The sequence below is a fragment of the Haliotis rubra genome, unplaced genomic scaffold, assembly GCF_003918875.1.
Source record: "Haliotis rubra isolate DU_JTF1 unplaced genomic scaffold, ASM391887v1 Scf574, whole genome shotgun sequence".
NCBI lineage: Eukaryota > Metazoa > Mollusca > Gastropoda > Lepetellida > Haliotidae > Haliotis > Haliotis rubra.
The window spans coordinates 225,307-251,510 of NW_025767273.1; the positions used below are offsets into that span (position 1 = coordinate 225,307).

Sequence of the window (26,204 nt, forward strand, 5' to 3'; positions counted from 1 at the left end):
ACGTCCTACCAAAAGACGTTAAAATATGGTACTTGTTGGTCCCTGCCTGGCGCTCGGCATTAATGGGTACAACAAGGACTGGTCGGCTCGGAGTCAGTATAATGTGTCTGAGTGGGGTACTCATGCTTCACTGCGGCACGGTGTCTCAGTGGGCTAGCACTATAAAACCAGCTTAAGTCTGGGCTAGTACAAGCAGCCGCACATATACACATACACACGCATGCACGTCGTCATATGAGCGAAATATTCTCAAGCACGACGTTAAACCCAATTTCACCTCACCTCACCTCCCACAGAGCTAGGTTACTTGTCGGGAGATATGAAAAGTAACCTCTGTGGATGAGAATGGGTTCCACTCGACACCTTCTGCACATGTCCACTATAGATCCAGTATGTTCTTAATGCCACATTCATCGATATTCCAGCTAAATGACTGCGGTCTGGAAATAATAGTCTTGACAAGATAATCCAGTGAACGAAATCATGAGCAACGATGTACGCATTTGGGATACATTGACATGCATCGGGCAAGTGTGCGAGACAGAACACCCGATCCCGTTCGTCGCTTTTTGACTAGTGGGGTGGCGAGGTAGCCCAGCAGTGAAAGAGTTTGCTCGTCACGCGGAGGACCCGGGTTCGATTCCCAAGATGGGCAAAATGTGTGACGCCCATTTCTGGTGTCCCCCGCCGTGATATTGCAGGAATATGACTAAAAGCGGCGTAAAACACAATTCACTGACTCTTTCGACTAGCGTGGGTTGTAGAAGACAACCAGTTTTTCTATCATAACGGCCGAAGACCCGGGTTCGAATCCCCACATGGGTACATTGTGTGAAGCCAATTTCTGGTGTCCCCCGCCGTGATGTTGCTTGAATATTGCTAAAAGCGGCGTAAAACCAAACTCAGTCAGTCAGTCTATCATAACGGATTAGATCCAGGCAGTACGATATCTTTGAACAATGAGAGCACACACAGAAACCGGATGGCTGATGTCTATCACAAAAATGGACGTTTAGGAGAACCACAATAGTATATGACCTGTTTGATACGGGAAAAGGCCATTATACATTATGGGTTATTGATGCTCTCTTGCATTAATAATCATGGTGGTGGTGATGACTGTTGAAGATTGAATATGAGAGCTAATATATTCTACTCATGAGATGGGTCGACAGAAACACGCACGCACACTCCACTCACGCACGCACGCACGCACGCACGCACGCACACGCATATTGTTCTTTCATTCTGTGTACATTTACAATGTGTAACCCTTTGGTGAAATGGCTGGGTTTTTTTTCAAATCCAGAGGTTGAAGTCCATTTCTGCTGTGGCTCGACCTGATATTGTTTAACATTTCTAGAAGCGGCATAAAGCCATATTCACCCCATGTCACAGTCAAGGTTATATTTTTACGAAACACTGCAAATTCCCTATTTCAAAAATTACTTCTTATTAAATTTTAGTTACATACCATATATAAACATTCCACATGTCAGTTTGCCTTAATTTAACCTTCAACTGTATGAAAATGTACACAGCTTGAGAATTTTTCCTTCAAGTTGTTGACCTTGAGTTAGTAAATTATTCGTGTCATCAATAATATTGTGGTTAAGCGTTTCTTAATACTTTTATTCAGATGATGTCTTGGGAAAACTCAACAACAAAGTTCTAGATGTTGTAGAAGTTCAATATTTAACAGTTACAGGTGTTCAAGGTTGACTATTAATGCTTTGACGGGCACCTGTTCTTGTCACGTGGCATTTCAACCAAAACAAACCCACGTGCTTTGTTACTATACATAGCTATCAGCTATACTTCCGGTAGCTGAGGCTGGGCATTTTGGGAAGGGAAGTCTCCAGTCGATCGCAAAAACAACCGAAGAAATATTGTTTACGAAAACAAGAAATTTGCAAATATTTGCAGCATGGAGACCCTACTCTCCGATGAGGCAGACTCTGCAGGGTCTGATACGGTCACGATGGAGCTGAAAAACGGTAAGCGAGTGCCATTTTCTGGGTATGCGCCCGCAGAACTTGTTGCAGTGTCGCGATGTCGCGAGTTGATCTCGAAGTACGCAACTTGTCGCATCAACGTGCTGCACACAGGTGTTTAATCCAGTAGAGAAATACATGAAGTCTTTCTATCGTGGTCAAACTCATTGTGGTCACATTCAGTTATTTCCGGGATGTAGATGTTTCGAGTAGGGAAAAATATAGGTCGCGGTTTATAAAACCAGATCAAAATCGTCTGCAAAGGTTGAATAAGATGCACTGAAATTGACCTTTGAGTGCCTCGAGCGTTGTTAGCAAGTTGTTTTTGTTGATGATTCTGTCCAGACTAGACCTGTATTGTTTTGTCGCGTATGTCCTGTGTTTAGAATGACGCAGCATCTGTCTTTGACGAGGAAGCCTGGCTGTTATGTTACGAATAGATAGTTGACATGTCAGGATTGTTTACATCTATCCATCTGCTATAAGGTGAATCTGCTGAACTTTGTATTTGTTTACAAGTTCATGTAACACACAGCCAGTTAGTTCCGGACCTTAGTTCCTATCAATTGGTTCCAGATATAAGGCAATGTCATACAGACTCTGTTGGTTTTAACTATTTACAAACGTCAGTGACGAACTTCAACAGAACTTTTTATCAAAATAACACTCCAACCACTCCCTTATTTTTGAGAAACCTGACGTGAACCACTGTAACTGCTAAGTAAAGTTTTCTAAATCCTGGATCCCCTTTTAACCATCTCATGTAATAAGTGTCATATTTTGAATCCAAACCAGAAGATGTACTTAGCTCTACATGCCCTAGATTGTGAAAAAGAAAGTAGTTTTGAACAAACACTAGTGTGCCCGTCTTAATTTGTAAACTTTTAAATGTAATTATGTCCACAAGCACTAGTGGCCTTCATGAATTCAGATAACTTGGTACCAAGTAAGTTTCAAACTCTGAACACTGTATTTAGTGAGTTCTTATCACATCTGGAGTGATGAGGTAGCCTAGCAGTTAAAGCATTCTCTTGTCATGCTGAAGACCAGGGATCCGTTTCTCAAAGTGATCATAGCGCTACAACTGTCGTAAGTCTGTGTTAAAGTATGGGAGTTACGATCACTATAGTGCTACGAACACTTTGTGAAATGGGGCCCTGGTTTAGCTCCCCCCATAGGTAGAATGTGTTATGTTAATTTCTATTGTTCTCCACAGATATGGCTGGAATAGTGCTAAAAGCGAAATGAACAATATTCATTCCCTCTTTTTACTTTATTACAGTTTTTGCGCTTTAACAGTTATCCCCTTTAAATAAAAAATTTAGGGGGTTGTTATGTTCATCAGGGATATAAGTAGTACCAATATGGAAATGCTTACAGCTACTTTGCCTCTTCATTTTTATAGCCTGTGGAGGTTTCATGTTTGTTTTGAATGCTGCAATTGGTGATCTTGAACTTTGAATACAACATTTAAGTAACAGTATATAAGGGTGAAACAATTCATCATTGTGTTATTTGAGGCACTATATGCTATATTGTATCAAAACATTTCACATCAGATAGTTAACAAACTGTTGTATCATGAAGTTTTAGGAACTTTGCAAGGCAGATAGCAGTAGGACACCAAAGACAAGAATCTTTATTTATTTATTTTTACTGGAGATTCTTCTGTAATATTACCAATAGTTTTGTAAAGATTCCTTGTGTCCTTATCACCTCGATTGTGAAAATAGGTGGATAGAATAAAAAGCATGTCTTGTCTGTTGAGAGTTTTCCGCTTTTAAAGAAGAACTAGATTGAATATCTCTTGTTGAAGCCTGCTATATATATCAATCTAGTGATGAATTGTTCCTTTTGAACATTTGAGAGGTTTTATGATTAGACAAGGTATTGTAGGGCATAATAACCCAGAAGTCACACAACAGCCAATTTAACAAGAATATTTGGCCATGCTGCTTTTTCCTCAAGCTTGCAATGATTAATGACTAATAATGTTGTCTGGTGTAAAGTTACATATGTCATATTTGGTATTGGTTGTAAATGGAAGGTATAATTAGAGAAACATTTGCCAAAGATTAATATCTGTGGGCTTGATTGACGAGAACAATGCAGCAATTTCTTCTGGAATACTTGTGAACTCTTCCCACCCTGCCGGTATTGTCAGTACAGCAAGAATCAGTATACACAACAGCATTGTCCGAAATAGTTGTTCATCTGAACGCCTGGGACAGGTTAATATTGAGTTGAGTGTGAATTTTTGAAAGTTTCTTGATCAACAGACAGGTAAATATATGAAAGGTGATGTCTCCAGACTTCACTCTCAGTGACTTTATGATAAGTATGTATGTAGGTCTTAAAGTTATCAGCCCAAGGGTCTGGTACCAGTTGCATTATGTTATCAGTAAGTGACATTGATCATTATTAGACCTACCAAGACTTTGGAGGAGTGGAGTGTTTAGAGAATTTTCAAGGTGATCGTTTGAAAACAAAATGAAACTAGTTTTGTTGATTTCCTCAAAGTGTTGATTAGGCAGCAGGAAAAAAGTATGTGGACTTTGTGAGATTAGTTTAGAGTTACCTCCCTTCTGTTATAGACACAGGTCTATCATCACACGTCATAGTTTGTTGTGTTTTGAAATTTGAGATACAGGTTGTGCTTGTAGTGTTTGAATTAAATCTATTATATTAATAGTGACAGTAAGTGTGTTGTTTTTGTAACATTTCACTTTAATATTTCATGTTTTAACTTTTGGGAGTCCTGCAGATTTGTAGAATGTGTAAAAAATGTTTTAAAATGTCTGCCCTCGTATGAATCAGTTATTCAGGCTTGTGTACCTCATTAAACATTTTGCATACTGATTCACGATTTTGTATATCCTCATTGTTGTCTTCTTTCTTGAAGAAAGAGATTATTCACCAACTAGAGGTGGTAATGTTTCATTGTTGTGCAAGGATATTTTGAAGATGGCAATGGATACATGCACACATTCTGAAATAACCTTTTATCTGGTAGTGTTGTCACACTTCCTTCTGTTTGTATGTCTGGGGAAGTGGGGTAGCCCAGTGGTTAAAGTCTTCACTCGTCATACCGAAGACCCGGGTTCGATTCCCCACATGATTACAATGTGTGAAGCCCATTTCTGGTGTCCCCCGCCATGGTATTGCTGGAATATTGCTAAATGCGGCGTAAAACTATACTCACTCACTCACTCGTACATATTGGTATTGAATCTCCTGCAATCTGTGTTCGTTAACTATTTATTAATCTTCACTTGTATTTAGTTTCCATGGCATATGTAAACTGACTTTAGCCAAAAGGAAACCTAGCATAAAATAAATAAAGTACCTCAAATATATTATTATTTGCTTGAAATGAGTTGAATTTCAAAGCTGCATAAAAATCAGGTGAATTTGCCATTTCAAAGATTAACTCTTATCCATAGTGCAATCAAATTAAGACTTTATTTCTTGTGTTAATAACAGAAAATATTTTAGAGATGGGCAGATTTGAAACCATATGGAGTTTTTCAGTTTCAGAAACAAAACAAGCTCTCAGTTTTATTCAAACATTTGAAGCAACAATCCATTGAACATGTCGAATCAATATTCATTGATATTTGTTAAACCCCTGACCTACCAAGGTGGATTATGGAGTCATACCAAGGAATTCCACCAGAAGACATTTTTGTTCATCTAATAACTTGAAAGTGTTGGTTGGAGTGTTTTCAAATTTGGAGACCACCTTCTTTGTCTGGTAAAGGAATGGAGTGCAAAGTTTGGATCCAATTTTTGAAAGAGTTGCTTCAATTATATTTTTTGTCCAACCAATAACTAAAACTCATTTGAATGGATTGTTTCAAATTTGGGGATCACCCTCCATATCTGTTTGAGAGTGCAGTGCAACAATATATTTTGTAATTTATCGATATTTTCACAAATTACATCTCTTGAACTTGGGGTGAAAATGTCCGTCATGAATTTGTTCAGCCAATACTTCAGAGTCACATTATAGAATTGTTTTCAGATTTGGGTAATGGCTTCTTTGTTTGTGGTCGGTGCCAAGTTTGAGACAGATGTTGTATTTTTGTCAAGAATGCTCTTGATTATCTGTTGTACAGTTGAAGTTTTGAGTCATGGTTGAAGGTATTAGTGAGCCTTGCTCACATGGTCTAGCTTGCTTATTGTTATTCAGTATGACAGTGTTACGCAACACTCTAGTCGAGAAAAAATGTTAAACATGTTACCTTCTATTGAATCACTTGTTTTTCACCAGCTCTGTGGTCTGATGATTTAATATACTGCATGACTACTGACCCCATTTTGTGGGTGTGATTCTAATTTCCATCGTGCAATGGTTTCATGTCTTGCCTTCAATTTAAAACAAATGGAAGTTTAAAAGTCCAATCTAAATCTGCTACTGGACTCATTGGGTCTCATTAGGATAATGTGAAACCCCGACTTAGTTGAGGTTTTTGTGATAGAACAGTTGTCCAAACCAGTGTCGAATATTCTAGTTTATAAGTTACATAATAAATCTAGGTAAAAACTTGATTCCCAATCACTCCTAGGCAAGGGAGTTAACTGACTGTTGAAGTCTAGTTTCTGCCCTTACAGAACTAGGCTGGAAATTCTTAACTCGATATTAGTGCAATCAGTGGCTGTAACAAGTTATGTCCCTTTTCTCGAAGCCAACTCTGACACCTTAGCTTTTACTTTGGTAAACATGGAAGTGCCCATTAAAAACTGTGGTCATCATTTTTGTGGTTATCGGACTTTGGATAACTTGAAAAAGGTACACAATGCTCTTCAGCTTTGGCAGTGTTTGACTGCATATCTTCTTTTCTCTTTGGTGTGCTGTCCAACCTTAAACACCTGTGAAGTTCCGGGTTAGAATATTGATCTTCAGTAACCCATGTTTGTCGTAAGAGGAGACTAACGGGATCGGGTGGTCAGGCTTGCTGACTTGGTTGACACATGTCATTGGTTCCCAGTTGAGCAGATCGATGCTCATGCTGTTGATCACTGGATTGTCTGGTCCAGACTCAATTACTAGTATTTACAGACCACTGCCATATAGCTGGATATTGCTGAGTGCGGCATAATACTCACTCACTCACTCAACCTTAAACTGTAAGTGCATGTGGTATGTGCAATGTAAGCAGTACATGTTACCGTGGTTACCAAGGTTGTGGAGCTTGAAAGGCCCAGGAATATTTGCATCTTTTGTAGTTAGAAGTCACAGTTTTGTTTTTTTCGAGAACAAACCTAGTTTAAGGTCTTTGAACATGTTGAACGGCATTTGGAAGGAAACACATAAAACTCTAATATTTATGGATGTGAGCTTGTTATGAGATGAAGAAGTATGAATATATGCCAAAACGTCATGTTCCTCATAATATAGAAGTTGAAATCCATAAATTGTCACCTTTTAAATCTGATGTATTATATAATCCAAGGTTTATTTGGATCATCACCAAAGGTAGGTTTCCTGGCGGTAATGACATACAGTTTGATATATCATGTATCTTTATGTCCTTTGTCTACAGCAGAATTACTGCCATCTGACAGATGGGATCTCAAGTTAAGATGACATTGTTTAAGTTTGTTGAAGGTCACCAGAGGCCCAGTTGTAACATATGATGCAGTTTTAAGGATTTTTTTTGTTTCTGATCATTAGAGTGAATGAAAGTGAGTATTTATTTTGTAAAATCACGATGGGAGACAGAAAATATGGGCTTCACAGTCACACATTGTACCCATGTAGGGAATTGAACCTGGAACTTATGCATGATGAGTGAATGCATTGACCACAAGGCTACCATAACCCCTGTTGATCATTAGAAAACAAAATCTAAATTAGTGCTGCTGAATTATTAATACCTATCATCTGGCATGGGCCAAAGTCAGTAACTCGTGTCAGGTTGTGAGTGAGTGAGTTTTTGCCTTACACTGCTTTTAGCAATATTCTAGCAATATCACGACAGGGAACACCAGAAATGGACTTCACACATTGGATCCCTGGCTGTCCCTTTCTCTGCACTCCTCCCTCATAACAAACAGTGAACTGTGTCAATATTTTAATGATAGTTTGTTAAACAACTTTATTATTTTAGGACAAAAATTCTGCAAAAACCTCACAGAGTGGGTATGATGTTTTGATTATGATCAGCGTTTCATTGAGTGTGTTATGTTTATTAGTTTTCGAGTTAGATTGCAATTCATCGGTCCGCTTTTGAGCCAAACAGACTATAGATCATTATTTTGTGGACATCCCGACTTAAGTCGCCTACTGTGAATGAGGTTTTGACCTTGACCCACAATACTATAATCCAAGAGCCATCAATAAATCTAATCTAAAGGGTCCTTAAAGGGAAAAAATGGTTCTTGTAATGTAATGAAATATTGTGGTAGACCGTAACGTAAGATTAGATAGTTCTTGTTAACAGCTTGGTTCATTGTTCATTCCTCCAGATGCAATACAATATTTTCCTGCATCCATTCTCGACATACAGTTTTTGCATCGTGTGGAATCTTGTGCAAGTTCACACATCACCATATCCCAATTGCATAGATCGCAGCTCATGCTGTTGATCACTGGATTGTCTGGTCAAAACTTAATTATTTACAGACCGCCGCCTATGGCTGGAATATTGCAGCGTTAAACAACAAACAACAAAATGATTAAAGGTCACATGCAACGTAAAACACAACTTTGCAGATTCTGATACCTTTCGGTATGGAAAGTGTCAAAAATGCAAATTCAACTTATAAAGTTGAAAAATAACGCGATGAAAAAAAATGCGCGAAATCGGAGTTCAAACGTTTCACTAATTTTCCCCAGACTTTTCTGGGGAATACGGGTTTCAACAGCTGGCTGCGCTCATAGCACGTGCGCAGTGAAAAAGGTTCGCGCAACTTGGAAGCGGGCTGTCTGGTGAATACTCGGTGAAGGCTTTGGTGTGAGCTAGTTTCATAATGTTTTGTTGATATCTCACATGCGCGAGCTTTTGTATGTTATGACAGTAAATAAACTGTTTATTTAAATTTCATTTGTCTATTTCACCACACGTTCTTCTTACCGAGTCACTTTCTCAGTTCGATACTTAAAAGCAATGTCATTATTTAGAGTTGACTTACGATTTCTAACGGTGATATAGATATGTCGCTGTCACAGACAAAACTCAATGTCTTGTTTTATTGACACCAGTGTGTCTGCCTGCCTGTCTGCTAATGACAATATTCAATACACAACTGCGATCACTGACCACATGCAATTTGAACTTAACACCAATCAGGCTATACACCATAAACAAAACGCGTTGATTTATGGCCCGAGTTCGGTCTCTGTCACATTATGTAATTACACAGACAGGCAGGTGTGATACTTGAACACATGACATGTTATGATATCTGTTGATTGTAAAATTTTATACACAAAAAATGAGCATGTATTTACAAAACCCAACTTTCTATATATACACACACAATGACCCGTGAAGGCGGCATCTGCTAATGAACCAGCCGTTACACTTGAGTGCACACCCACCCGCTCTGACTGGGTTCGGTATCCCGGCTGCTTCGTTTCGAGGGAGGTAAACCCAAGTACAAAATATTGCACTTTTCATTTGCGATCATACGCTTATAATTTTGTTTATTTGTTTTTTCATAATCAGCAATGCATATTATATGTCATGAAGAAGCGATAATTGTGTTTTAATTATGTTTGATTTTTTGGTTGCATGTGACCTTTAAGCATACTGTGAGTAATCATACATTAACACATCACAATGCAGGTGAACTTTTTGACACCTGTTAACACCTGTATATGGGTTAGTATGACACATCAAGGACTGTTGGTAATCAGAAACACTCCCCTTGTACATGTTCCAGTACTGGCTTGCATGATTCTTGTTCAAGTGATGCGGTTCTTAATGCCAAGGTCAAGGTCATAATGGTCATAATTTTGTTATGAATTCACCTTCGGTGGGTGGTTGGTTGGTTGGTTGGATGTTTTGTTGTTTAACACAGCGATCAGCATTATTGAAGCCAGATGGTGGCGGTCTGTATATATTTGAGCCTGGACCAGACAATCCAGTGATCAACAGCTTGAGCATTGATCTACGCATTTGTGATACCATGACATGTGTCAACCAAGTCAGCGAGCCTGACCACCTGCTTCTGTTAGTCACCTCTTACGACAAGCATGGGTTGCTGAAGACCAATTCTAACCCGGATCTTCAGGGGGTACCATGGCTTATAACTGGGTGTATTCTTTGAATGGTATTTAGAAGTAGTGAGTGAGTGATTGAGTCTAGTTTTACTCGGCACTCAGCAATATTCCAGATATATGGTGGCGGTCTGTAAACAATCGAGTCTGGACCAGACAATCTAGTGATCAACAGCATGAGCATCGATCTGCGCAATTGGGAACTGATGACATGCCCCAGCGGGAACCTATTTCAACTTGAACAATTGTGTCATTGCGCTATGAAGAACCTTTTGGCGCGCTACATAGTTGGCATAAGTGTATCAATGTAGAAGTGGCTTATGGTGAAAATTACATCATTCTTTTCTATTTGTTTGTTTGTTTGTTTATTTATTGTTTAATACCCCACATGGCAATATTCCATCTATATGATGGTGGTCTGTAAATAATCAAGTGTGGACCAGACAATACAGTGACTGACATCAGAAGCATCGATCTACACTATTGTCATACGATGACATACATGAACCAAGTCAGTGAACCTGACCACCCGACCCCTTTGGTTGATTCTTAAAACAAGCATTGTTGCTGAAGACCCATTCTAACCCAGATTACATCATTCTATTGCTTTCGCTAAAGTTTTCTTTGTGGAGCTCAGAACTTATCAATCACCCATCTTAGAAGAAAATATTTTTGCTTATGTGATTACAAGTCTATCTATCAATAATTCATATATGTAAACAGTCAGAGACTTCATGTACCTTTGCACATTGCCACAGTGTTAAGCTCATTTCTGGTGTCCCCTGCCGCAATATTGCTGGAATATTGCTAAAAGCTGCGTAAAACCAAACTCACTCACTCACTCATGCACCTTTGGCAAAGCATGAATTTTAGATTGTAGTGAACAAGGTTCAACATGCACATTACACAACAGATGCATCCTTACCCCTTGTTTTTTCAATGTGAAATTTGAAATAATCTTGAAAGAGTGCATACCGGTACTTATATTCAATACCAGAGTATATCTTGTATAGGTTGTAGCCATTCAGCTTGTTCAGATTGAATCCATGAAAGTGCAACAGCTTTCAGCATCTTGAAGCTTGAATGAACTCTGTATTTGAGCCATTATTCAGTAAGTTATGAATGTGTCATTTGTTACTATGGTAAACTGACATCGTGACAGACTCAAAGTTATCTTATTGAAAAATATGTATCTACAAATAGAAATATCTAAAAGGGCCTCAGAGCAGTACTTAATTTCCGAAGGCTCGCTGACTTGGTTGACATATGTCATTGGTTCCCAATTGTGCAGATCTATGCTCATGCTGTTGATCACTGGATTGTCTGGTCCAGATTCGCCAGATGCCAAGTGCTGGGCGTAAAACTAAACTCCTCGCTCACTCACTCACTTAATTTTGGGAGCAACTAGATTTGCCCAATCATTCTAGACTTGAGTTGGGCTCTTTTTAATTCATTGCCTTGGTGACAGACCAATAGCTGTGAGCTATGCATGCATGAACCACTTGCATATGATTTCAGTGCCCAGGAAATGTTAAAACAGAATTAATAGATACATCTTCATTATGAAATTCAGGTTACAGTGAAATAGCTTGAACTTTGTGAATAAGATTGATTTGCGTTCCCTGTGAAAGAAACCGCAACCTGACAATTACTAAAACTGAAATGGATGCGGAAGGAGCGGACACAGACCAATTTTGTCACATCAGTTAGCAAATGGCAGTTCAGAGATTCAGTTTGTTTTTCAGATCAAGTAAATGTGTGTCAGTTCGATGACATGCGAGTGTTGCTGTCCGCTGTCAGTAATCACCAGCCTCGTTGCAGTGTAAAAATCACTTCTGATTGTCTTAAATAACAATGCAATATTCAAGTACTCCTGTAAGTCATGGAAATACTTTGAGAGGCATTTTAGAAGCTATAATGATGAAGGAAAGCCAAATTCTATGGATAGTCAACTTTTTTATTGCAACTCATTGCAATAAAGAGTTGACTATCCATAGAACTTGGTTTTCATTCAAGTCATGGAAATGTCTTTGCCAAGTCATCATATTTTGGCGCTCGTCGTGCCGAAGACCCGAGTTTGATTCCCCACATGGGTACTGGTGTCCCCATGATATTGCTGGAATATTGCTAAAAGCGGCTTAAAACTGAATTCACTCACTCACATACTATCATCACTGGATGTTTTCTTGTCTGCAGCTTAAGTTATTAGTCTTTTGGGGGTACTTGGGTAGCCTAGTGGTTAAAGTGTTTGCCTGCACCGAAGACCAGGTTCTATTCCCCACAAGGGTACAATGGTGTGTGCACGTACACACACGCACACACACACACCACCCCATTATTTAGACATAATATGATTCATACAATTTTCAATTCAATGTAGTACTTAGATTTTTAGGAACTGTCTCTTTGTAGTTTAAATTGTGTCTCTGGCAATCATCACTCTTACATTCAAGCCTCTCTCCACACAACAAAACTGATGAAGCCCATTTCTGGTGTCCCCTGCCGTGATATTGCTGGAATATTGCTAAAAGCAGTGTAAAACTAAACTCCCTCACTCACTCAACAAAGGTGACTCTGAGACTATACAATGTCTTCCTCACTATGTTTAGTAGTGCAAAGGTTTTCTTCTGTTAATTTAAGTCAATTATCAACAAAAGAAAGTCATATGAATCCCTAGCATCGCCCCCACCCCCATGTGTAACCATGGCAACAAGAGCTGATTGATTGGTACAGGAGATGTTGAAGGCTGAAGTGATTTGTGAATGTATGCTCTCGATTAAAATGATCACAATCATAAAAGTTAGATAATAAAGATGGAGGTCTAAATGCATGGTAAAGTAAACTTGTTGTGATGTATGCCGGCCTACTCAAGGTCGCTGATGCAGTTGTTGTTGTTATCGGAGTACATGTAATGTGTTAGTGCTTAGCTTCAATATGTTGTGGTTGTATATTAAATAACAGGGCTGGGGATACGAAAGGTCATTGTGATTCATCGTCAGTAGTGATTGATGTGTGAAACCTTTTTGTAGGCGCTAATTTTTCATTTTATTTGATTGATGTGTCAAACCCCTTTAGTAGATACGAGTTTTTCATTTTATTGTGTGGGGCGGTGGGGTAGTCTAGTGGTTAACACGTTGACCGCCACCATGAGTATACTCGTAGTATCAGTGTCTGGCCCAGTTTGCCACTACGAGTTATCTCGTAGCTATATCAGTGGTATTTTGAAACAAGTTTCACATGTTGGCAAAATAGGCACAAGAAGCAATCATCTCCTGGCGGTAACAAAGAATGCCAGGTGACATTTGTTTCTTGTGCCAATTTTGCCAACATGTGAAACTTGTTTTAAAGTACCACTGATGTAGCTACGAGATAACTTGTAGTGGCAAATTCAGCCAGAAATGATACTTCGCGTATACTTGTGATAGGCAATCAACGTGTTAAGGCATAACTCATCACGCTGAAGATGTGGGTTTGATTCCCTACATGGGTACAATGTGTGAAGCCCATATCTGGCATTCCCCACCATGATACGATGGAATATTGCTAAAAGCTAAAAACTTCATTCACTCACTCACTCACTCACATATATTTTGTATTTGCACAATGAGTGAGTGAGTTTAGTTTTACGCCGCACTCAGCAATATTCCAGCAAGAAGGCGGCAGTCTGTAAATAATCGAGTCTGGACCAGACAATCCAGTGATCAACAGCACGAGTATTGGCACAATGTTAAGGGTAATCTCTTAATTTCTGTGAATAAAGCAATTAATTCAAGATTTAAATTCTGATGTACACGACAATTTGTTTACAATGAAATCACTTCAATTTCTTTGTCCCTGGTGGCAAATAACAAAAAGCAGAAAATATTTGTCTTGGGCCGGTATTGACATTTAGTTATATCTATAGTGTTTGAGTGAGTGCAAGCAATTATTGATTTGTTGCATTCAGATTACCTTGACCTTTATCAGTTAATATAAGTGGCCACGATCAATTGTATTATATGAATCAAGCTCACCTGATTGCGTGTCAACCTTGCATGTAATTATAATAATAATAATATAATAAAAATAATAATAAATCTACACTTGTATAGCCTGTTTCCAGTATAATCAACTGCTCAAAAGTGCTTGTGAGCAATGAAGTGTCCTGGAAATACACAGTCTAACAGTAGCAGTAGTGTTCAGTAGTGATTTGAATGATTCAAACTCAGGGGCACTTCTTATTTCAAGTGGGAGGGAGTTCCATAACTGGGGGGCTGAGATTTGGAAACTTCTCTCGCCAAGTGATGTACAAGCTGACGGAACCTTCAAGAGACACTGAAGCTTAGAGTTCTCTCAGGTTTGTATTCTTGGATGAGTTCAGAAATGTACGGAGGAGCATCGTGGTGGATAGCATGGAATGTCAGAGTCAGCACTTTAAGCTTGATTCTGTCCTCAACTTTGAGCCAGTGGAGATCTTTCAGGATTGGGGTAATGTGTACTGATCTTCTGGTTCTCTGGATTAGTCTTGCGGCAGAATTCTGGACTTTCTGAAGTTTAAAGACAAGATGCTTTGGCAGCCCGAGAAGAAGGGAGTTGCAATAATCCTGATGGGAGATTACACAGGCTTGAACGAGCAAAGTTGTTGTTGATAAACTGTCGTATCTGACTGATGTTACAGATATTCATGTAAGCTTTTTTGCAGACCCGGCTTACATGGCATTCAGCACTGAGTGTGGAGTCAAACATGACACCAAGATTTCTAGCCTCTTGGCTAGGTTCGATGACACAAGATGACAACTTAAGAATGGGAAGTGTTAACTTTGTTCTCATGGCTTTTGATGTAATCACAAGCATCTCAGTCTTTTCCTCATTCAGCTTTAAGAAATTCATGGTCATCCAAGTCTTGATGTCTTCTTTGCACTCTGCAATTCTGGAGAAAGCAGTATTGATTGAGGTTTTATCTTTCGGCTTGCATGATAGATACAGCTGTGTATCATCTGCATATAGATGAAAGCAAAAATTGTGTGCTCTGGCAATATCTCCAAGTGGAGAAGTGTACATCGTGAAAAGTATAGGTCCCAGTACCGAACCTTGAGGAACACCATACTTGAGCTCTGTCATGTCAGAGCTATAACCATCCACATACACAGCCTGGTATCGGTTTGACAGATCTGAATTTAGCCAGAGTAGCTTCTCCAGTAACTCCAAATCTATCCTCTAGAGTACGAAGTAGTATTCCCTGATCGATAGTATCAAAGGCAGAGGAAAGATCAAGGAGTATGAGTACTGCTGCACCATCTTTGTCAACAGCCTGGAGAAGATCATTCTGTACACGAACAAGAGCAGTCTCAGTACTATGCCCTTTTCTGTAAGCAGACTGTAGCACTTCCAGTTGACCGGTACTCTTCAGATGCTGGTTAAATTGTGAAGCAGCAACTCATTCAAGTAACTTGGATGCAAACGACAGATTGGATACAGGTCTATAGTTTTTTAAAACCTCTGCATCCAGTTGTGGTTTTTTCAGCAAGGGTGACACAAAAGCTTTCTTAAAACCTGCAGGAACAGAAGATTCGAGAAAGGATTGATTTACAATGTGAGTCATCACAGGAACAACCTCATCCAAACAGTCCTTGAGGAGCCATGTCGGTAACGGGTCCAGGGAGCAAGATTTGTTTGGACATAGAGAGATAAGTTTCCTGGTTTCGTTCTCATGAATCAGGGAAAATGAGGACAGTGAGTGATGATTATCAGGAACGCCACTGGTGGGGATGGTGGTAACAGGTCTCACAGTTATACTTTCCAGACTGGAACGAAGAATTTCAATCTTTTCCGTGAAATACTTGGAGAATGTATTCACCATTTCGAGTTTAGAGTCATAGTTTGGCAGAGGCTTTGAATGCTTCTTGAACAAAAGTCTGTCACACAGTCGATAAAGATACTTTTGGCCATTAGACTTTTCAATTGCATCATTGTAGTAGGTTTTCTTTTCCTTGTATATAAGGGCATTGACAGCATTGCGCTGGGTAGAATGCATCTCTTTGAAGACTACCAGATCAGACGATCTCATCCGCCTCTCCAACTGTCGTCGATACTGTTTTGCTGCCCAGATTTTGTCATTGTACCAAGGTTCTTTTGAGTGAACTGTTCCAATACGTTTGGATATCGGAGCAAGGTCATTAATGACTTTACGGACTTCACTATCATAACGACAGGCACATGCTTCAACACTAAGCTCAGAATATCCTTCAAGTGCTGTGGAAAGAGCTGACTTCAAAACAGGAAGACTGATACAATCCCATTTCCGGAATGATAGTTCCTGTCTTGGTCTTCTGGGTATAGAAAAGCTTGCTCTAGCGAGGATAGCAAAATGATCAGATTGAACTGTCAGATTCATTCAGATGCAGCAATGAGAAAATGACAGGATGTAACAATAGTCTATATATTGCACTTTTACATGCTTGATATAGTACTCCAAGAGCACAGTTAGATCCAGTAGGTCAGTGTGAACTAGGTTATTGTTCTCTGCTTCATGGGAAGTATACAAGCTGATTGTGAGTTGCAAGAAGGTTAATAGTCCCATTACCATTTCTTCCTACCAGGTCCAGTTGCGTAAATTGATGCTCATGCTGTTGATCACTGGATTGTCTGGCCCCGACTTGATTATTTTAAAAAAATACAGACAGTCACCATATAGCTGGAATATTGCTGAGCGTGGCGTTAAACAATACACAAACTAACGAAATCCTTCCTGGTACCCATTCACCGATGTTTGAAGTACTATATTTCAAAATATGTCACTTTGGAGTCCTCACATGTTCTACATGTGCATTGGTGTGGTTCAGGAAACATTAGAAACTTGAAGGACTTCAGCCGCTGAACATAATCAGCCATCCAACTGTGTTGTGTGTTTAACCAGATTTGTTTCCATGTGAGGATTCGAACCCGGGTCTTCGACGTGACGAGCGAACATTTTAACCACTAGGCTACCCAGCCACCCTTGAAGTGACTTGAATTACTTCATCTTACACTAGTCCAAACCAGCTTATAGTTATACCTTCATAAATGAAGTTATACCGTGTAGGGGCGGTTGGGTAGCCTAGTGGTGAAAGCGTTTGGTCGTCATGCCAAAGACCTGGGTTCGATTCCCCACATGGGTACAATGTGTTAAGCCCATTTCTGGTGTCCCCCGCTGCAATATTGCCGGAACATAGCTAAAAGCGGAGTAAAACTAAACTCACACACTCAGTTCTACGTGAGCATGTCCTGGTATTATCTGCATCTGTGTCAGGACTAAGGCTGCACAATATAACTGGTTCTGACATGTAAACCATACGTATTGCGGTATGCTGATCGAAAACCGGTATTTTGACATGCATTCGGAAAACTTTGTAAAAGTGGGAAATCTTCGGATATTTCCATTTTCCGTCAAGGTTTTAGATATTTACTCATTAATGACCAGTGATCTCTGATATGTCCTGACTAGGTCAAGTTGCTGTCTAAAATCTCAGGGCTTTTTTTGAGAGTGGAGAAACTAGTTCAAACTAGTAACCACTGTGTTGATGTTAAATTGTTCTTTTTCTTGTCTCATTTGTGCCAAATATTATTTACATATTTTTGTCAAAGGTTTTTATTAAAGCTTAATTAAGCATAATGATTTTGTTGTGTTTTGCTTTATAAATCAAGCATTAACTCGATTGTAAGTAGTTTTTTTTGTTTAAAAAAACCCCTTCTTGAAATATATTGCAATACATATCGCAATATATGCTTTTCTGCGCATCGCAATATGAAAATTCTCTGCAATACCCACCCCTAGTCCAGACACTACCGTCAGTGTTTATGTATTTGTGTACTGTAAGGGAATCTGCTTAGTCATCCATGATATCACATGAATGATTGATATCTTTCATATTGGTGGATGGTAATCTTGATTATATTTGACAGCAATGCTGCCAGATAGTGTATGGAAGGACATCATCTGTGTTGAAAATACTGAGATTACCTTTCCTATGGGGTTGATTTCACACAACAGCAAGTAAACCGATGTTCAAAATTAGCAACATAAACAGAAACGTGGATACTGATTGAAATAGTTTAAAATCAAATTAAATAATGGTAATACAAATTAAATTAGGGTAATACTTGAATTTATTAATTATCATTGACATTTAATTTTCAACTTGAAGGACATTATTTAATATAATATACTTACATGGGTATAATTGATTATTAATTGCTTCTTAATCGGTGAATTAATTTTCTTAGAGACATTCTTTATTTTAAAAATGGCCTCGTATTATTTGAATATTATTCTCTTGAAGACAGAGAGGGCATCAAGATGACTCACATATATGAGAGCCTAGGGCAATTCCTGTGTCTGTCTGCTACACTTATAACATCTTTTTTGTTATTGAAAAATGACAAATATGAAAAATATACTGCTCAAAAGATGTTTAGGACATCTCAATTCCTTCATATTACTGAAGTTTATCTTTTATGTCATGTCATTAACAACACAAGGCATGAAGGTCTGTTACATTGGATGATCCTTCCCATGGAAGATTGAATAAAGTAATGGTCAGGTGTTGGGAGATCCTTAACCAGGGCTCCAGATAAAGTGCCGTATCAGCGTATGTACGGATAAAAAATATGCACGATATGGTAGGAAATAATTTAGAAAACGTTGCAGATACGCACCACAGCAATGGTGAATGGTCTCAGAATGATTTACAGACATATTTATCTGAAAAGTATTATCTTATTGTTTGATTACGCACAAGCGTAGAAATGTTGTAGTGCATATATGAAACGAAACACAAGATTCTATTAAGTACTCTAAATGTACTTTTAGTTTTTTCAGTACTCCTATATTGAAAAAATAAGGAGTACGTACTCCTTATGTTGAAAAATTATCTGGAGCCCTGCTTAACTAATGTTTTGAGTAGTATATTTTGTGCAGAATCAGTGCATGGATGATAATGTTGATATCTGCACAATGCTTCCAAATAAGGCTTTGTGAATGTCACATTAATTATGTAGACCTGTCAAAGATTGCGAATTGTATAGATATGATAAAACAATTGAGTGATCAGACACAGGCCATCTGGTGTGTTATGTCATTTATTGCCCCCTCCTTGAGCTACAGACACAGGAGGAGGAAGTGAAGGAAGTGCTGTTGCATGCTGGGACATCTGTTAGCTGCTCAGTAATGAAGACCTTCATGCCTTGTGTTGTTAATGAGATATATATAGTGCCAGGCCTTGGGCAACTATTTCTGGACAATTAATCTGTGGGTATTAAAGGTGTAGTCTCTTGTGATATTTGGGCTTCAGCACCAGATCAGTGGTTGTGTGTCAGCCTAATGAAGTTATTCCTCTGAATCAGTCCTTGGTTGGTCTTCATTGGGATAACATTTTCCGTTTGACTTGTTAGTGACATGTAGGAGTTGTCTTTTAGAATACTCTTTATGCATGTTATGTAATAATACATCAATAAGACCTGACCTATTTGTACGCTTAATTTGCGAATTTTGTAGACTCAAAAATAATGTGACAACAATATTAATATGATAAAGGGTGGGTTTATTTATTCCATCAACTGTCACATATTTAGAAGAAAGATACTGAAATCAACACTTGTTTAAAATTTATCTTTAAAAAACTCATGTCCTGACAGTTTTTCTCATATTCCTACCTAAAGATATGTCAGAAATTATTTATTTTTCTAATTTTTCACCTATCAAAGGTATATTGCTGAGTGCGGCGTAAAACTAAACTCACTCACTCACTCCTGTTTGTTCTTCTTTCACAACCTGATCATGTCGTTCAAATCTTTCTCATTATATACATGATGCAGCCATCAGCCTAATCCCTCCTTTTTTCTGTTAACTGATTGTTTTGGCTCAAGAAGTCTGATCCTTGACTAAAGTCCTTAATCCAGGGAAAGAAATGTTGTTGCTTTAGTGCAGAAAAGTAAATCACCATGCAACTATTTATTATAGGCTTTCATTATTCCTGAATGAAATTAGAAGTTAGGCTTTCTGATCAAATGTCAGTTAATTTTGGCAATGTACATTTACCAGGTTAGGCAACTTAAAAAAAGTATTTTGTCTTGGTTTCATATATATATACATGACTACTACAATGGCCTATGGTCTAAGTCTGTGCTGCCTAAACATATTAAGTCATTTATGCAATGGGTTGGATGCGGACGGAATTGGTTACATAAATGTGTGCTGTATAAATAAGATATTGACCCAACTCTCAGGTTGTGCCAAACAGAATGTATTTTGCATGGCTGCATACTGAATGTAGTGGTCTATAAACATAACTGTAATTGTATATATATATCTGTTAAAATCCACCTCGGTTATTAAGTTTCTTATATAATTCAGAATGCATCTGGCATAACCGGTTATCTATTACTTGCCTAGTATCAAATTGCAGCCTATGTAGATATTGCTTAAATATGGCTAAACAAGTGATTTATGCCAGGTTATGTAAGTCTGGACTTTATGCTTGAGTGACTTTACTTTGCTGGTGGCTAGTTACCCTTTACAGTGTAGGCCTGTCCCCAGGGGTTATAACACTTCTGTCATGTCTGTATATCACAGTGGTCAGTTAGGCTTGTTGACCAATGGCCAGTGTTTGAGATCAGGGTGATGTAACAGTCAGTGGGTCAGCCACATTGCCTGAGGCAGCTGTAGCTTCAGGAAGATATTGCCATGCACAGACCTTGGTCTCAGGGGGCTCAGTCCACATCAGGATAAACCAAATCAGCTGATTGATAGATGCTGGCCTTCCCTGCTTGTGTGTCTGTAGTGTGGGTGGAGGAGGGAGGAGGCTAATAAGGAGCTGGTTTGCTTGATTGTGGAGTTACTGCTTCATAGATTGTTGAAGTATTTTGTGGATGTACTGGTGATATACTTATGATGGTGCCTAGTGATGATGGTGTTCAGTGGTGCATGGCAGAGACTAGACTGACTGCTGATGCAGCAGCTGGTCCTCAAGGTGAGTTGGCCACCATCTTTCATCCTGAAACCATTGATGTCATTGAGTGTTTGAATGATTGTTACATTCTAATTATAGCTGGATCACTTGACAGTCTCCAAGTTGTGTTTATTGTTTAATAAAGTAGTCAGCAATTTTTGTTATACTTCTGCAAATAACTGCCATAAAATCTTTTAAAATCTTACCGTCGCTAGAAGTATTAAAAACATTTTTATGTAGGGTTAGGGTTAGATTGCCCGACTTGGGCAAAATTTGAAGCAGGGGTATCTTTGGTTATTGTAGCTGACGTCCTTCTGTTAATAGTCGTGTAGAGATCAGACAATCCTGTGATTGACATGCTCATCAATATACACAGTTTGGATACACTGACATGCTTCAACTCTGTCAGTCAGCCTGACCACCTGATTTGTATCATGATAGAGAATGTGTTGCTGAGGCCAATTCTATCCAGATCTTCACAGGGCTCAAAGCAGTGAAGCATTTATTAAATTTACCAATATAAAAGTTCTGCAGAAATAACAAAATTATTTACCTGTCCTCAATCAAGTTAGCAAGTACACTGAGCATTAAAATAAACTTGATCAAACCCACTTGCCGTATAATACGCACAAAATATTTCTGCGAATGGAATTGTAATTGAGAATGTAAACAGTTGCTTGTCCAACAGCATAATATATCAGATCAACTGGTTGTGCGTGACAGTTCTACACGCCTGTGGACCAGTGTTGACGTTATGCAATGCCAAGTTACGTAATATGATTACAGTAAGCATTGGCCAGCATTCAGTACGTAATGTCATTAAGCCCTTTCACAGAGTATTACTAAGTATCAATTGCTGTATATAACAACAGTAAGATTTGAGTCAAGAATGTGATACATGGAACAGACTTTACTGTTATAAATTATGCATTGCCTGATCCTTAATCCCCAATATTTGGTATACACATATCATCTCTTCATCAATACATAGCCCTGGATGACAGGAAGTGGCGTGCCAGCCTCTGATAAACAACTGATTGTTATCTTTGAAAATGCTCTGAAATCAATTGTCCATTTTGTTGGTACTCTGAACACCAGAATTCAGGTGGACATGAGATATGTTTGAGTCGATAATACATGTTATGACATGTCTTGAGTTGGCTTAAAATCAGACTTGTATCAGATAGTGCTGGTTATCGCTCACAATATGCCTATCAATAATCGGAGCTCAGTAATCAATAATTGATCTTAATCGTTAATCCCACCACAAAACTCATGTTTGTTATTACTGGACACAATCATAACATTATGCAAACGAAACGGGCACCGAATTATGCTACGATCAAGACGATTGTGGGTACAGTTGAGTCAGACTCACACACAAATATGTTGTTTACGCTGCAGTTTTACGAGTCAGAAACTGCATCAGTTGTTTATGTCTTGATGTAACAAACACAACAATAACATATTTTCTATAGTTTAAGTTCATGTTTCAGTTTTTATGATTATCAACTAGTCTCCCATGCTCATCGATAATCGCTGACGCAAATGAGATCGATTGATTTACTGATTATTCACCATCACCATCAATGTTGATAGTTGGTTAAAACAATAACTATTTTTAATAAAAATCATGTCCTGTTTGTTCTGACCTGTGAAGGTCCGGGTTAGAATTGATCTTCAGTAACCCATGCATGTTGTAAGAGGCGACTAACGAGATCAGGTGGTCAGGCTCGCTGACTTGCTTGACACATGACATCGCTTCCCAATTGCGCAGATGGATGCTCATGCTGTTGATCACTGGATTGTCTGGTCCAGACTCGATTATTTACAGACCGCCACCATATAGCTTGAATATTGCTGAGTGTGGCGTAAAACTAAACTCACTCACTCACTCCTATTTGTTCTTCTTTCACAACCTGATCATGCCGTTCAAATCTTTCTCATTATATACATGATGCAGCCATCAGCCTAATCCCTCCTTTTTTCTGTTTACTGATTGTTTTGGCTCAAGTAGTCTGATCCTTGACTAAAGTCCTTAATCCAGGGAAAGAAATGTTGTTGTTTTCAAGTGTGCCAAATTGCACTATTAAAGATGTTTACAATGCACTTTGGCACTAAAGTGTGCCAACCACGAGAAAAATATTGATCCATGATCCATGATCTCATTGCAGCAAGGGTCGGTTGTAAGTCTGGTGGTTAATGTGCTCACTTGTAATGGAGACAGGTGCCATTCCTCACAGGTATGAAGTGTGAAGCCCAGTTTTCCTTTGTTTGGGATATTGCTGGGATATAGCTGGGGTATTCCCGGGATATAACTGGGATATTGTCAAGTTATTGCCAGAATGTAGCTGGGATATTGCCTAGATATTGATGAGATATAACTGGGATATTGCCTGGATATGGCTGGAATAGTGATGAGATATAGGGCCTAAATTTTTTTGTTGTTGTTCTGATTACCCGACGGACACTTGAATTCTGGTGCCGACCCTATCTTTTTTAGGCGGTATGAATAAAATAAGCTTTCAGATACCACTGTTTTTTCCCATCACCGACAGACATTGGTTACTCTGATAGAGAAAGTCGACATGATGGCCGCAAGCTTGATTGAATAAATAATTACACATTGATAAATGTGTTATTAGTTTGTACTCTTACTTCTAAAAAACTTTTGAAAAAGAAATCCTGCCTACCTACCCCAAATTTCAAAGAGGTGTTATTGGAACCACAACATTTTTTTATTTGGCCTAGCTGGGATATTGATGAGATATTGCCTGGCTATTGCTGGGATATTGCCATAATATAGCTGGGATTTTGCCAGGATATAGTTGGGATATAGCAGGGATTGCTAATACTCTCCTACTCACCCCTTTTTACCTCAGCTAGACTTTAAACAGATGTAATGGTGAAATCTTTGACACATTTTCATTTGTGAAAATTAAGTTTGTTAATTTTCCTGTGCAATAATGTTCACATGTTTGAAATATTGTAAACACTGTCGTGGATTTGTTAAAGAATTATAATTTCTAAATGTGCCATTCCCTTACCTCGTGCCGTTGTACAAAGCATCCCTACAGCAGTCGAACGTCAGCGTTAAGGTATGAGAGTTATGATCACTTTAGCATCAAGGCTAAAATGTAAGGAACTTAGAGTCTGTAACCTTAGTTACTAATATGTCTGACAGTGGTCTAAGGGTCCTGAGAATTTGTATGACATACACTTGATGTTTGGCTTACAACCTGTACCCGTGAAGATCTGGGTTAGAATTGGTCTCCAGCAACCCATGCTTGTTGTAAGAGGCGATTAAAGGGATCGGGTGGTCAGGCTTGCTGACTTAGTTGACACATGTCATTGTATCCCAGTTGCGTTGATCGATGCTCATGCTGTTGATCACTTGATTGTCTGGTCTAGACTTGATTATTTACAGACCGCCACCATATAACTTGAATATTGCGGCATTTGAATCACCAAACAAAATTTGTAGCCTTAATTCAAATCTTTGATGTTTGCTTCACATGTTGAAATAATTCTTTGTCTCAAAACATCCTAAGTGAGATTGTTACTGGTGATGAAATAATTGGGAAGAAATGAAACTGTTGTTAGTTAATCAAATGGTAATTTAAGTATTTCAACCTATGGTCGGGGCAGTGGGGTAGCCTAGTGGGTAAAGCGTTCGCTCGTCACGTCGAAGGCCCGGGTTTGATTCCCCACATGGGTAAAATGTGTGAAGCCCATTTCTGGTGTCCCCCGCCGTGATATTGCTGGAATATTGCTAAAAACGGCGTAAAATCAAACTCACTCACTCACTCACTCAACCTATGGTCAGCTCGGCTAACCATATAGATGGATAGGTTTGTGTTGTGAAAACTTGTGGTTCTTATGGTCAGTATCTTAATTCTAATGGGAATTAACATCCTGTGTTTAATATTTTAATATGTTTAAAATTTTATTCGTTTGAGCCGATTTCAAGAGTCTGTTATGTAATACATAAGTGGGCTAATGCATTGACATAAGCAGGATGTGCAAGCACTTTTATGCCTTGCCTGAACTTGCCTCCATGCTTCAGTTTCTGTTGATTCTGATATTATTTGACTAGTACCAGGCAAACTTACATGAAAAACGAGAATTTGTTAAGATTCAGTGGGGTAGCCAAGTGGATAAAGCGTTTCCTCATCGCTCTGAAAACTCAGGTTCGATTCCCCACTTGGGTACAATGTGTGAATCCCTTTTCTGGCTTCCCCCGCTGGGAATTTGGGATATTGCTGGAATATTGCTAAAAGCGGCATAAAACTAAACTCACTCACTCACCGGACTCAGTCATTGGGCTAGTGGTTTATGTTTTTGACTGATGCTAGTCCCACGGGAAGACTGCATGCTGGTTGTGATCCTCAACTATCTGTGACACTGCCAGATGTTAAAAGTGCACTGTTATTTCTTCCCTGGGTGATGTTTATAAAAAGTAAAACCAAATAGCCTATTTATCATGTTCAAAATTAATGCTCTGATTTATGGTGTCAGCCAGCTGTTGAAGAAGCCTGAAAAATTTATTATGCTTTGAATATGTTGAAATAGGTGAATCAGTCGCTAGATCTATAGACAGTGACACAATGTAAATAGAGCTAAGGACCAGTGTGAATGAATAGAGCTTGATTCAATGTAAGCAGAGCTTGATGACAGTGACACAATGTAAATAGAGCTTGATGAAAGTGACACAATGTAAGTAGAGCTTGATGACAGTGACACAATGTAAGTAGAGCTTGATGACAGTGACACAATGTAAGTAGAGCTTGATGACAGTGACACAATGTAAGTAGAGCTTGATGACAGTGACACAAGTAGAGCTTGTAATAGAGCTTGATGACAGTGACACAATGTAAGTAGAGCTTGATGACAGTGACACAATGTAAGTAGAGCTTGATGACAGTGACACAATGTAAGTAGAGCTTGATGACAGTGACACAATGTAAGTAGAGCTTGATGACAGTGACACAATGTAAGTAGAGCTTGATGACAGTGACA

At 38.8% G+C, this 26,204-nt stretch overlaps 1 protein-coding gene across 1 annotated transcript in view; it reads left to right on the forward strand.

Moving 5' to 3' along the window:
• The first annotated feature begins 1,849 nt into the window (after nucleotides 1-1,849).
• The window catches only part of LOC124254529 (ribosomal protein S6 kinase alpha-5-like), a 55,752-nt gene continuing 31,397 nt past the window's right edge, over nucleotides 1,850-26,204 (forward strand). The window contains exon 1 of the mRNA XM_046688343.1: nucleotides 1,850-1,997. Within this exon, the coding sequence (XP_046544299.1) occupies nucleotides 1,928-1,997 (70 nt within the window). The 5' untranslated portion in view covers nucleotides 1,850-1,927. The remainder of the gene's footprint in view (nucleotides 1,998-26,204) is intronic.